Here is a 13385-nt window from a genome sequence, read left to right as displayed (position 1 = left end):
GGAGCCCAAGCCACGCAGAAGGCCACGTGTGGGCACCTGGCCCTCGTTCCCAGCCGAGCCAGCCTTGGTGCCAGCCCAGCCCACACCTGCCGATGATGAGTCTTTCCCAGCCAAAGACCCAGGTGTCCTGGAGCAGAGAGAAGCCGGGCCCACCCATGCCCCATCTGAATCGGTGACTCAGCATCACCGGGAATATCAAAATGCCTTCGGGCCACTAGGTTTGAGGCAGCTTGTTGCAAGGCAACAGAAACCGGGGTGCGGGCACGCAAACTAGTTTTTATGACTTTTATTAAATCCTTACAAAACAGAATACAAAATACCGGCGTTGACAGTTGGTGTAAAGGAAAACTTCTGAGCTGTATCAGTTCACCTGGTACAGTGGAGTTAAAGTGCTTGGATGTTTTTCCCCCACTTTAAAAAATTGAGTTTTTTTTTCTTTTTTACACATCTTAACGTTGAAACACTGCTGTGCCCCCTTCCCCCCAGCGCCAGGCTCGTTCACAGTAACGGTTCTGACCAGTCCTCCGGGCCGCACTGTCGTTGTGACAGGGGTGGGGGAGGAAGTGGCTGTCCCACCTTTGAGGAAAAAAAAAAAAAAAAAAGCTGCTCACAGCTCAGCTTTCCGGAGTAAAATGGCCATGGCGCCTGCAGCGGGCGAGAGTCCATTTGTTTCTTTTTTTACAAAAAGGCAGAATCCTCGGTTGCAAAACGTGGAATCACTGATGGGCGAGAAATGATGGGGGATGGCCTCCCCATCCCCGGAGTCTTTGGAAAGGCCAGTCCACAGATCGGAGGGCGGGCGGGGCGGCGGCCCCCCACCAGCCACCAAGGACGGCGACAATCTCCGAGACTCGGGGGGCCGCAGAGACGGCGCTCGAGCCCCCCACGCCTCGAGGCCCGCCCCGCCCCCCCCCCACATTCAAGTATTCGTCAAGAACAGGGAAGGGAAGTCAGCTGATGTTCTGGAAAACTAACGAGACAGGACGAACAGCTAGGAGCCGGAGGGCGGTCTGGGCCGCTGCCCGCGCCCCCAACCCCGGCAGAAGCCCGTGTGCACGTGGAAAAGGAAGCCTGTGAATTGCATAGTCTCCCACCCGAGGACGAAGGGCGTCAGAGTCTCCCCAGCCCGGCGGGTCACGCGACATCTGACTCAGGCGCGGGCGGAAGGGGCGCGGCAGCTGCGGCCTTTTCCTGAAGGTGGGCGGAACAGAGACGCCGCCCTTGGTGGTGGTGGTGGTGGGGTCCCGTGAGACCCCGGGGACTGGGCTGAGAGAGCTTCCACGCCAGACCCGAGGGGCGGCCGGGCAGGACGTGGCCGTGGTCAGACTGAGCCCTGAGAAGGGGCACTCGGGTGCCCGGGTCGGGGGTCCGCGGGACCCCCGCGTCGGCTGACGGGGGCCTGTCCGGCTCCTCGCGCTTCCTCTGGCGCCCCCCTTCGCGGGTGGGCAGTCCCCAGTGGAGAGGCCAGGGGAGGGGCCCCGGGCAGCCGCAGCTTAAGGTCAAGGTTCGAGGGAGCCCCGATTGTCAGTCGGCGGGGGCTCCAGCGGGCGGCGCCACCCCGCCCGCCCCCAGGCCCCGCCCTGCGACAGGCGAGACGCAAGAAGCCCCCGGCCCGCCCGGCCGCCAGGGTGTCTGAGGGGAGGGAAGGAGCTACCGTCTCGTCGAGAGGAGGTGGGTGGGGGTCGACCCGTCCCTGAAAACACTGTGAGGGCCGGGGAGGGGGGCGGCGAGGTCCCGCCGGCTCGGGGAGACGCCACGCCCTCCTCTCCTGAGTCACGCGGGCGGCGGGGAGCGGCCTTCACAGTACCCGGCGCATCCCGGGCCGGGGCGGCGGGAGGGCCCCACCCAGCCACAGGCCCTCCGCTCTCCTCCCCGGGCGCCTGATCTGCGTTTAACACCATTGAAAGAAAAAAAAAAAAAAGGAGGGTAACAGGAAAAAAACCCAACAGCAAAAACCTTATATAAAAAGACCCCCGAGCTGAGCTTAGCGCCTCGGAATCCAGCCGGGGGAGGGCAGCCCGCTGGTCACCCGCGGGCAATAGCTTAAAAAAATCTTTAGACTTGACGGGGGGGAGGGGCGGCCTATGTACAGAGGGAAGGAGGGGGTCACGCGTGGTCTCCCACCAGGACCACGGGGGCCGCGGACAGGCTGGCTCGCTGCCGCCGCTGGGCCAACTTGGACTGGGAGGGCGGGGACAGCTGCAAGCAGCGTGAGGTAGCTCGGATGACCACGGGCTGGTCCTGCCCCGCCTCCTCGGCCGCGTCCTCCTCGCGCTGGGCCAGCTGCCGGTTCATGGCAATGGCCTCGGCCGCGAACGACGTGAGGTCTTTGGCGCAGCTGTTCCTGGGGACAGGGCGGGGGTCACCAAGGAGGGGGAGGTAGCCGCCGGCCCGTCCCCCCTGCTTCCCTCAGGACCCTCGGGGTCTGTGCAGTGCCCTGGGGGAGGGGCTGCAGGCCCCAGGAGGCCCCCAGACTCCGCAGGGGGCGGGAACGGCCGGCGGACTGGAATTCGCGGTGGGGTCACAAACTCATCACCCGGTACAAGGACACCCAAGCGCTTGGACGGCTTCCCCCGCCAAGACTGAAAGAGGATCGTGTAGTCTTCTTTAAACATCTTAACATTTAGCGCCCCCTCCTGGACCCGGGGCTCCCCGCTCGGAGCCCGAGATCCCACACGGGCCTCACCTCTGCAGGACCATGGGCGTGGGCAGGGTGTTCTCCGGGGCGCACTGCAAGGAGACAGAAGAGGTGAGGCTGGAGAGCAGAGCCCGCCCGCCTCGGGGCGCCCAGCTGGCTTCGACAGCAGCGGGGGTTAAGGCGGTGCACCTGCCCGGGAACCGAGCCAGGCTGGGGGGAGGGGCGCGGTGGACGTTGCCAGACCACGTGACGGGCGGGGCCTGCCTCTCACCAAAGCTGCCCCAGTTCCCAGCGGGCTTGGGAACCCCCTCCACCAGCCCATCTGCCTCGACAGCGGGGCCCCAGTCTTTGCTCCCCACAGTGCCAACTTGTACTTTTGTTAAGCCCCCTTGCCCTGGTGGCCTAGGCATCTGCCCCGCCAGGACAACAATTGGGCAGAAGAAACAGCAAGCTCTTCTCAGCTTGGTGGGGACAGAGCCTTGGACGGGGGGTGGCAGGCCCCCACCTGCCACCTGGCTGACCTCAGCTTGACACTCTGTTCCAGGTGAGAAGAGGCCCCTGCACCTCCAGGACACAGGGCCTGGTGACTCACTGAGAAGCAGCTCCTGCAGTCCCAACCCAACCTGGCCAGCAGGCAGTGGGGGTCTCCCTGCTGTGCACTTGCCCGCTCTGGGGGGTCTCGATGCTGAGCCGCCTAGGGCTGTCGTACCCTTGCTCTGAGTCACCCCAGCCCACTGGCAGAGGCTGGATGGAGGCCAGCGGCCCCCCAGGCCTCCCTGGGGCTCCCACTCACCCCCTGCACCCAGGGGTGCTGCAGGACTTGGGCAGCACTCAGCCTCTGCTTGGCGTCACGGACGAGGAGCTTGGAGATGAGGTCTTTGGCAGCAAAGGAGATGTGGGCCCAGTCCTTCTCTGGAAACTCGTACTTGCCCTCCTGGATGCTCTCAAACAGCATGTTCTGGAGGGGACATGGAAGGTGGGGTGAGCTGCAGCCAGCAAGAGCTGAGGCCACGTCGCAGACGCCTGAAGGGGCAGGCCTGGACCCGGAGGAGCACCAATGAGTGACAAGTTCTGTCAGGGCCCCCAGCCTCTACCAGCTGCATGTGACCTGGGCCCAGGGTTAGGGTCGGGGAAAGTGCCCTGAGCTCAGCTGGCAAGGCCAGGGGCTCTGGCAGGCCAAGGAGGGCAGGGACCCACCCATCTGTGGGTGGCTGGGAGGCTGGGCCAGAGAGTGGCCTCGGGGAGGCACTTGGTGGGCTCTGCTCAAGTGGGGCCCGATTTACTGAAGGGTGGCTCTGGGCGACCAGCCTCTGGGGGGATCAGGCCATGAAGCCTGAGCCTCACATGGTGGGTAGAAGGCTGGAACCTGGCCACCTCAAACCACAGGCCTCGCCCCACCTCAACTTCCTGACCCTTGACTGCCTTCTCCCGTTGGGCTGGGGAACCCAACGAGCCTCTGGAAACCCAGGAAGGTCAGGCCGGCAGTGGCCTGTGGATGTGGTCAGTGGTTGGAGGCCAAGCCCTAAGGGGTGCTCAGGGGGGTTCACAGGCCAGGTGCCCCAGGGTGGGGGGTAGGTGTGTGCATGGACCAGAGGGTGCACTGGGCAGGCAGGGGTGAGGGTGCGTGTGCGTGTGTGTGTCTGCGCGCGCCGAGGCAGGCCAGACGAGGTGCTCGGGGGAGGGGTGCACGGCAGGACCCCACTCGCACCTGGCAGGCCGGGCAGGCCTCGCCGCGGTCCCAGCCGCAGTCGCTGCCGCAGTGGCCCACGAAGGGCGGGTAGCCGCTGAGCAGGATGTAGAGGATGACGCCCAGGCTCCAGAGGTCGCAGCGCTTGTCATAGATGCTTGCCTCCTCGCTGAAGGCCTCCACCACCTCCGGGGCCATGTACTCGGCGGACCCGCACTGCGGGCAGGGGCAGGAGCGGGGGCGTCAGGGCCCGCGGAGGGGGAAGGGGGGCGCCCCGACACGGACTTCCCGGAGCCCAAGGCCAGACAGCCCTGCCCAACCAATCACAGGTTGCTGAGCCAGCCCCGCCTTCGCCCTGCCGGCCAATCAGAGGCTGCTGAGGAATTCGGCCCCGCCCCAACCTCCTCCCAATCAACAGGTGCCGGGATCCCGCCCAGCCTCACCGCGCCCGACGCGGCCCCGCCCAGCCGCTCTGCCCGGCCAATCAGCGGCTGTTGCTAAGCGGAAGCCCGAGTTCCGAGGCCCGAGCCGCCAAGCAGGCTCCGCACCTCGAGGTTATGCAACTGTAGCCTGGGACCGGATTCGGAGCCATTCCCGCCCTTTCCGCCCCTGCCAGCTACCCCTCCCCCCAGCACCCCACTCGGGGAGCCCTGACCCCGCAGGCCCTCACCGGGGTGAGCAGCTCCGGGGTGGAGATGGGGGAGCAGTCCCCGTTGAGTTTGATGCCACTGCCCAGATCAAAGTCACAGATCTTCACGGGGGACACCTGGGCGGGGTCAGAGGGGGCTGTGAGGGTGGGGGTCCCGACCCTGGGGGCCCTGGCCCACAGGGAAGGCCACCCCCCGGTGCACCTCACCTGGTTGGGGTGCTCACAGAGGATGTTTTCCGGCTTCAGGTCCCTGTGGGCAATGCCTGCAGGGAGAACCAAGAACCACGAGGGTGGGTCAGGGGTCCGTGGGTGGGTGGACACGTTTTCCAGGGTCCTGGGCGCAAGGCTAGACACCCAGGGACCCCTGGGGCAGGCAGAGTGGCCACCCACCTTTGTTGTGCAGAAAGTCCAGGGCGCTGGCCACATCCTGCACCACCACGCTGGCCTCCAGTTCGTTAAAGTGCCGCCGCTTGTGTATGTGGCTCAGGATGGAGCCTGGGCCAGGCCATGGAGCAGAACACACAGGGGTCACCTCCACTGCCCAACGGCCAGCACCCACCCCACCCTGGCAGGGAAGCCCCCACTCCTGCCTCCTTGGGTCCAGAGTCCTCCAACCTGAGCTGGCGTGTGGACCCCACAAGGCCCCTCTGATGTGCAGGGCCCCCCTGAAAGGTTCTCCCTGGTGGCCCTAAGCCCCCGGCCCGTTAGGATCAGATGGAAAAGCCTGCCGGGCCCCACGTACCGCCCCGCATCTTCTCAAACACCAGGTAGAAACGGTCGTCTTCCTCAAAGAACTCAATCAGCTCTAGAACGTTCCTGGGGTGGGGGCAGGGAGGTGAGGAAGGAGTGAGGCTTCCTCAGGCCTGTGGGCAGCCACAGCCAGGCCCAGCAGGGGCCCGCCTTCTCCACCCCACCTACCCACAGGAAGGCTGCGCCTGGGGCCACGGGCCTGCTTCTGCCTTGCCCACCTCGGACTGTCAGCCTGCCTGCCGCTGGGCCCACCCACAATGCCCAGCACAGGGCCTGGCACACTGTGGGTGCTCACTAAGTGCTTGCTGGGGGTGATGAGGCACTCGGGCCCATTCAGCCACTGAAAGATGGCTTGGGGCCCAGTGTTGTGGTGAGGGTAGGTCATATTACCTGTGTCCCTGGCACTGATACAACATCTCCACCTCCCGGAAAACCCTACTCCGAATGTGGCCCGGCTGCTTCTCAATGATCTGAAACGTCAGAGGGGGGAGGACACACACAGACACCAACTGGGTCAGCCTGACCCCCTACAGCCTGGGACCCGCCCCCCCTTCCCCTGCCAGAAACTTCCCCTGTGTCACGCCTGAAGCTCGTCAGAGCTTAGATTTTGAAGTTCTGGAAAGCAGAGCTATCCTATTGGGGCCCAGAATTTACTGGAAGTCGAAACTGTGGTGTCAGAACAAACTGGGGGCAATGTGTTTCCCCAGAGGCATCACAGGAGGGGTGAGCAGGACAGGAGCCAGTAGGTCTCCGCCCCTGACTGCCACAAGCCTTGGGGTGTATTTGGGGCCTGGAGCCCCTGCAAGATACTCCTTCAGGGCAGCAGGTTCCTTAGCCTAGCGGCCTCCTCTCCCTGACCAGGAGACTGAGGGCCACTGTGCTGGCTCACACACCACCCAGGGGACTGGAGGGGCCTGGGGGCGCCTGGCTGCCAGCCAAGACATCCCACTTGCCTGGGCACCAGTCTGGACAGATGCCCCAGCCCCGTAAGCCCAAGTCTGTTTCAGGCCAGGTGAGCGGGCACAGCTGCCCAGGACCCCAGAGCCTCAGGAAACCAGCCCACGCCTCTGTGCCCATCCCCCTCTGGCACCCAGGAGCTCTAAGGACAGGAGGGTTCTGGGCCCACCCCCTGGGGTGAGCCGCTTCGTTCCCAGAGAGGGGAGGTCAAAAAGCATGTGCCAAAAAAAAAAAAAGTGCGTGCCAGCCCTCTCCCAGCAAAGCCAGGCCACACACACCTCCTGGGAACCTCTTCACGTGTTGGACCTAGGGCCCCCTCTCACTGGGTGGGCGGGCAGCCTGGGTCACCACTGTGCCCAGGGCTCCCGGCCCACCAGCAGCCTGGGGGAGGGGACGTGGTGTGCTCCACTGGCCAGGCTCCAGCAGCAGGTGGGCACACACATCCACTGGTCACCGGGGCTCGGCCACCACCCTAAGCACTGTCCCACCTATCTAGTGACAAATACACCTGCCCCACAGAGGGGCAGAACCACCAGATTCCAGGGCTCCTTGAGATAATGCCAGCAGCCATGCCCTCCTGGAGTTACCTGAACCTCATTCCGTCCCTTGGGAATGTAGCTAGGGCCCCCCCACTCCACGGAGCAGACAGCAGTCCCGAGAGGGGACGGCCTTCTGAGGGGTCACACACGGTACAACTAACCCAACCCTCTGAGCCTTGGTTTCCCTGTCCGTCAGAGTGACAGAAGCCAGGCTGCCCAGCAAGGGGCCTTAGGAAGGAGGACACTGACCGTGCAGAATGTGGTTGATGCCAGGTGTGCAGTCCTATGGCACCATCACCCACCCAACCCGGGCGCTCCCAGGGGGCGGGGACCACAGCCACCCTGGTCACCACGCTTCCACTAGGGCCTGAGGCTTCCGGCCAGCCCGCTTGCCACTGTGCACCTGGCCCTCCTTCCTGGGCAGCCAGCCTCCCGTTACCCCACCCAGCCCAGATGCAGGGTCATGAGGGAAGCCTGGAAGGCTTCTTGGAACGCAGGGTCTGACGCCTGGCCAGGCAACACAGGCTGCGCAGGCGCACCCTGGGTCAGAGGCGGCCCAGGGCTTGCAGGAGGCTCTCGCGGACCTGCCCTGGTCTCCCCTGATGCCCAGCTCCCCCGGGGCCCCGAATAGGGCATTGCCTTTCAATGTTTGTAACCAGTACAGGGAAGCATTCGTCATCCCTGGGGACAGGGGCCTGGCCCGAGTGACCCAACAGGTGAGCATCAGCTCTAACTGAAGCCCCCAGTTCTCAGCGGTCCCTCTGGCACCAGGTCCTTGGCCACCTGTGCAGCAGGGCCACCCCCCTGTCACTTCCCACCCGGACTTGGGGGCTCAGCCCAGGCTGACCTGGATTCCCAGGTGTGGCCTGAATCACCGGCCTTGAGGCCATTTTTAGACACTGGTTTTCCCCGCCTGCCAGTCCAGCAGCTCAAATGCCAGCTCCCCTCCTTTTGCCACCCCTGGAGGGTGCCAGATCCCAGGAATGGCTGGGGAGGGGCGAGGGGGCCGCCCAGGCGCTGGGGCCTGTCTCACCTTGACGGCATACTCCTGGTTGGTGATGAGGTTCACGCAGGTCTGCACGCGGGCGTGGGCACCCTCCCCAAGCACGTCCTCCTGCAGCTGGTAGACGTCTGCGGAGCAGGGGGCCGGTGAGAGCCACCCTGGGCCGGCCCATTTCCCCGACACCGCCGCCCCTGCCGGCCCCACTCACCTTCGAACCTGCCCGAAAAGCTGTCGGTGGCCCGGCACCTCTTCTTTTTCTTGCCCCTTTTCTTGGCATCGGGGATGTCAATGGGCTGGCTCGCGGGCATATCTGTGCAGGGGGAGCCGGAGGTGAGGCCCGCCTGGCTCAGGAGGTGGCCCAGCCCTCCGCCACCGCCAGAGGCTCGCCCTCCCCCCCAGCCCCTCACCAGGGCGGGCCGGGCACTCCAGGCCGAAGTCAGGCTCCCCGTGGTGGGCCTGGTCTAGGGAGAAGGCCAGCTCGAAAGGATTCTGTCCCTGCAGGAGAGGAGAGGACAGAGCTCAGGCCCCAGCCCTGCGAGGCAGCTGCACCCAGAGTGCCCCGGCCTCCATGTCCACACGCTGCGGAGCAGAAAGCCTGGCTCTGCCAGACCACAAGGAAATGGACCTTTCACCCCCAGCCCAGGGCCCTCGGGGCCTCTGGGGAGGGGGTGTGGTATGGGAAAAGGCCAGACGCAGGCATGGGAGGGGGTGCCGCCTCCCAGGCCAGGCCTGAGTCGCTGTGGGGCACCAGGCCACGTCTTGATCCTTGGTTTGCTCACCTGCAGGATGGGGCCGGGGCCAGCACCACAGCCCGGGCTGACCGCCCGCGCCCCTGCCGGAGCAGAGATCAAAGGCGCAGGGCAGCCAGTGGGAGGGAGTGAGTCAGCGGCTTCCCAGGGCGGGGCTCCCAGCCAGGCGGCCCTGCCTGCTTTCCCATGGCTTCCTGGCCTCAGTCTCCCCTCTGTGGAATGGGGCACCACTGCCCTCCTTGCCTCTCACTGTCCGCTCGTCCCCGCTGCACCTCCCGGCCCGAGACGATTCCCACCACCACACCTCTGCTCCTGATGCGCCCACAATGCGCCCCGTCCCCCAGCTCTGCGCCTCCTCTCCTGGTCCGACCCCCCTCGCTCGTCTGCTTCCAGCTCCGCACCGCTGGGACCCGGCTCCGGGGGCTCACGCGAAAGGCACCCGCGGTCTCCCGCGTGAGCACTGGGCCGCTCCCTGGCCCGGCCACAGCCGCACTGTCCCGTGTACCCTCAGACACCCCAGGATGGAGCCCCTCACAGGCCGCGGTGTCCAGCTAAGGAAACAGCCCTTGAGCAGGGAGGGACATGCTCAACGTCACCTGACGGCCCCCGGGACTGGGGGGCGGTGCGTGGGATCCTAACAAGGGAACGAAGGCAGCTGGGGTTCCTTCAGTTTCTGCGGATCCTGCGTGAGGACTGGCAGCCCCCGGCAACGCACGAGGCTGAGGCTTTAAGGCTGGGGCTCTGAGGCCCCACCGTGTTTCTCTAGGAGTTTGCAATCACTTAGCTCCCCGAATCCTGGCGGTCCAAATGGCCAGGGCTTCAGGTGGCCATGGGGGCCCTGTACACGCGGCAGTGGCACCAGCTCTGATGCTGGAGGACCTGGGTCAAGTCACTGCCCCCCTCTGGGCCTTGGGACAAGGGGAAGCAGGGCTCCAGCAGGAGGCCATCTGGCAGAGAAGGAACTCCGGGAGAGCCCCAGGGAGATACCCAGGGGCCTAACAGCAGAAGGGGCCTGGCCAGATTCCTGCAGACGGGAGGCCCGGAAGCCAGTCCAGCAGCACAGGGGCAGGCAGAGGTCACAGGGAGCGGCTGAAAAACAGGCGTGGGCCCTCCCGGCCTCGCCACCCACCCGCCCTGCAGATAGTTGCTAGGAGGCCAGCGGGCGGGGGAGGGGAGGAAGGCGGAGCTCCAGCCAGTCAGCGCAGGATAGTCTACCAGCACCTGCCCCTGCCCGCCCAGGGGTCCGGCACCCACAGGGAGCCAGGCACACGGCTGTGCCAGCACCGGCAGTCAGCGCTCTGAGAAGGCTCAGTCCAGGGGCGTCTGGAGGCGCCAGGTGACTCCTTCCTCCCAGGAGGAGGGGCCCCAGGGTGGCAACATGGGGGTGATCAAGAGGGAGGGTGGATGTGAGGCTCGGGGCCAGCGGTGGCCCTCACCAGCTTCTTCACCTCGGCCTAGTGACCTCAGCTCCGGGCCTGACCAGCACCCAGGGGTGACTCAAAAGGATCACGTAAGGGCACGAGGACCTCAGGGGGCCTTTCACCGACCCCACAACCCTGTGCCAGCCTCCAATGCAAAGAGCTGGACCCTGGAGAGAAGGGGCGGCCAAGCCACCAAGGTGAAGGGACACTAGCCATGCCAGCTCCTGTGTCCCTGTCACCACGTGCGGGGGGTGCTAAGACAAATGCCCACGCTGTCCAAGGCTCCACTCTCCCATGTGGAAATGGGGAAAAATACATCAGAGACACCTGGCAGACGCTGCTGCCAGGCTGAGGGGAGGGAGGTGGCCGCGGCCCGAGGGAGCTTGGGGTGCAGCAGGAGGAGACACGTAGCGAGGCCGGCCTCTGGCCACCGGGAGGGCCACCTCAGAGCCAGCACTCCCGGCCCAGTGTCCCTCCAACTCCCTCAGGACTCCCACAGTCCCACCTCAGCGCTGGGCTCTCGCACGGCCTGCAGAGGCCAACCCATAGTACCAGGCAGTGTTGCCAGGCCAGGCCCAGGGCTGGCTGCGGGCCTCCAGTCAGCAGGCCTTGGCAGGAGGTGGCTGGAACCATCCAGAAAGTTCGACTTTGCTTTGGCCACTGTGCTGGCCCCACGCGCTGACCCCATCTCGGCTCCCACCCAGCCCCCGAAGGGGACAGACCACCACCAGTGACGTCTCAAGTCCACCCTGCTCCCGCCCAGCCCTGAACACTTGAACGTGCCAAGGCTGTGGCTGCCCTAGGGGGAGAAGCCAGGATGACAGGCGTGTGGGCAGGGGTGGGGCACTGGCCCAGAACGCTGGCTGGATGGCCTGGGAATTTTAACCCAAACAGTCTCAGCTCGCTCCTCCCACCCTGGTGTGCAGTTCGCCTGTAGGCGCGCGCAGCGTACTCACACACTCACACACGCACATACACCCAGGTCTTGCCTTCTCTAGAGGGCAACAGGTTCTTGCCCAAGAAGGCCCAGGGAAGCCATTACATAACGCGGCCAGCGGGGTGGGGTGGCCACTGACATCACTGTGTCCCCTGGGCCAGGCCCTGTGGGATCCCTGCCTAGCACCTGCCTGCCCGCCCCAGACTCGCTCATCTGAGACTAGAACTGCGGCGGCCCCATGCCACAGCCATGGGGCCGCTGCAGAAACTTCCTGCTCCGACAGGAAATAGCCTTGGGCCTGGGGTGTCTGGGAGGTGCTGGGCTGGGAGGGCATCCAGTCCACTGCCCCATTCTGCAGACCACCCAGGAGGGTGTAGGGGAGGCCTGCAGCCCTGCCTGGGGTTCCAGAAGGAAGGACTCCGCAGACCCCCGCAGGCCCCATGACGCTGGGGACCGGACTGTGGCCTGCTGACAGTCCCCAGCAGTGCACACTCGACTGAGCTCTGCAGGGGACACACAGTCAGGGGCCCCCACGGGCAGGCCACCCCTCAGTCCTGCCCGGGGTTCCTGGAGGAAAGACCCCAGAGGCCCCAGGGCGCTAGGGACTGACTGTGGCCTACCGAACTCCCCCCTCCTCACCACACCAGCACATGCCTGGCTCGGGTCGGCAGGGGACACATATGTAGGGGTCCCCAGCCCGGTATGGGGCTTCTGGAAGAAAGACCCGACAGGTCCCAGGGTGCCTGAGATTGGACTGTGGCCTGCTGACACCGCCCCCCACCCCCGACAATGCACACCAGGCTGGGGCAGCTCCAGGCGAAGGGTAGGGAGCTGGCACGAGCCCCGGGGGGTATCCTGGGGGGCGGGCTCCGCGTCCCGCCACCGGCCACTCGGGTGGTCCAGCCCGGGGCGGCCCCAAGACGACCCGGCCCTCACCTTGAAGGAACGGTGGAAGCCCTGAAGTTCTGCTGTTTTCTTCTGCACCATCTTCTGTCCGGGCCCCGCCAGCGGGGGAGGGGACGCGGGGCCCGGGGGACGGCCCGTGGGCGGGGGGGCGGCCGGTGAGGGGACCCTGTGGGCGGGAGCAGACAAAGGAGGGCGTTGAGTGGCCGCGGCCGGCGCGCCGGGAGCCCGGGCCAGGGCGGCGAGGCTCCGTGGGGCCCGCTCCCCGGGTCCGGGTCGGGGTCGGGCCGGGGTCGCAGGGCCACACTCACCGGGGTCGGGCTCGGGCCCGGACCGCAGTGCCGCCGCCCGAGACGCGCAGCCCGGAGCCCGCTGCGCGGACCGCGCGGGGAACAGCGCCGCCGCCGCCGCTGCCGCCACCGCGGACTCCTCCACCAGGGCCGCCACCGCCGAGAGGAGCCGGGCGGGCCGCGTCGCCGACAGTTTTATAGGCCAGGCTCGGCCCCCGCCCCGACGCAGACCCCGCCCCTTATGGCTCCGCCCACGCACGCACGGCGGGGGCGGGACTGGAAGGTCGCTCTGGCGGCGGGGCGTGTCTGCGCGCCTGCGTCGTGTGGTGCGCGGGGTTCGGGGGGCGGGACCCGTGAAGGATCCTGGCGGCCGCGGGCAGGGTTGCCCGAGACTCCGGGAGGCCCGCAGGAACCTGACACTGAGCCGAAGCCCGGCCCCTGCCCTCTGGCAACAACCGCAGTCTGTCGGCCGGGGCCTAGAATACACTGACTCCTTTGGGCGACACCCCTGCTCTAGAACCTGCCATGGCTCCCTCTTTTTTTTTTTTTTTTTTTTTTGCGGCACACGGGCCTCTCACTACTGTGGCCTCTCCCGTTGCGGAGCACAGGCTCCGGATGCGCAGGCTCAGTGGCCATGGCTCACGGGCCCAGCCGCTCCGCGGCATGTGGGATCTTCCTGGATCGGGGCACGAACCTGTGTCCCCTGCATCGGCAGGCGGACTCTCAACCACTGCGCCACCAGGGAAGCCGCCATGGCTCCCTCTTGCATCTCTGTTCTAGGATCTGCCATGGCTTTCTTTTTGGGCTTCCCGATCCTGGCCCCAACTGTCGTGCACGCGCACCCCAACAAGCTTATAGGCCC

General features: G+C 66.0%; 1 protein-coding gene across 2 annotated transcripts; it reads right to left on the bottom strand.

Annotated features, from left to right (window-relative positions):
* Positions 1 to 1889: 1889 nt before the first annotated feature.
* MKNK2 (MAPK interacting serine/threonine kinase 2) lies at positions 1890 to 12673 on the bottom strand. 2 transcript variants are annotated; one of them, XM_082623890.1, is made up of 14 exons: positions 12545 to 12673; positions 12267 to 12402; positions 8631 to 8718; positions 8432 to 8533; positions 8254 to 8351; positions 6115 to 6194; positions 5717 to 5790; positions 5365 to 5469; positions 5182 to 5237; positions 4996 to 5091; positions 4347 to 4541; positions 3432 to 3596; positions 2687 to 2730; positions 1890 to 2344 (listed from the first exon to the last, which is right to left on the bottom strand). In XM_082623890.1, exons 2-14 carry the CDS (start codon positions 12315 to 12317, stop codon positions 2107 to 2109), a joined length of 1392 nt encoding a protein of 463 aa, XP_082480016.1. In that variant the 5' UTR covers positions 12318 to 12402; positions 12545 to 12673; the 3' UTR covers positions 1890 to 2106. The 2 variants fall into 2 exon arrangements, with proteins under 2 accessions (XP_082480016.1, XP_082480017.1); XM_082623891.1 differs by having other exon boundaries at positions 1890 to 2338.
* Positions 12674 to 13385: the final 712 nt, after the last annotated feature.

Source organism: Mesoplodon mirus (genome assembly GCF_964341445.2).
Source record: "Mesoplodon mirus genome assembly, chromosome: 5".
In the NCBI taxonomy this organism is placed as follows: Eukaryota; Metazoa; Chordata; class Mammalia; order Artiodactyla; family Ziphiidae; genus Mesoplodon; species Mesoplodon mirus.
The sequence above is the reverse complement of the archived record's forward strand: the minus strand, read 5'-3'. Positions and strand labels throughout refer to the sequence as shown.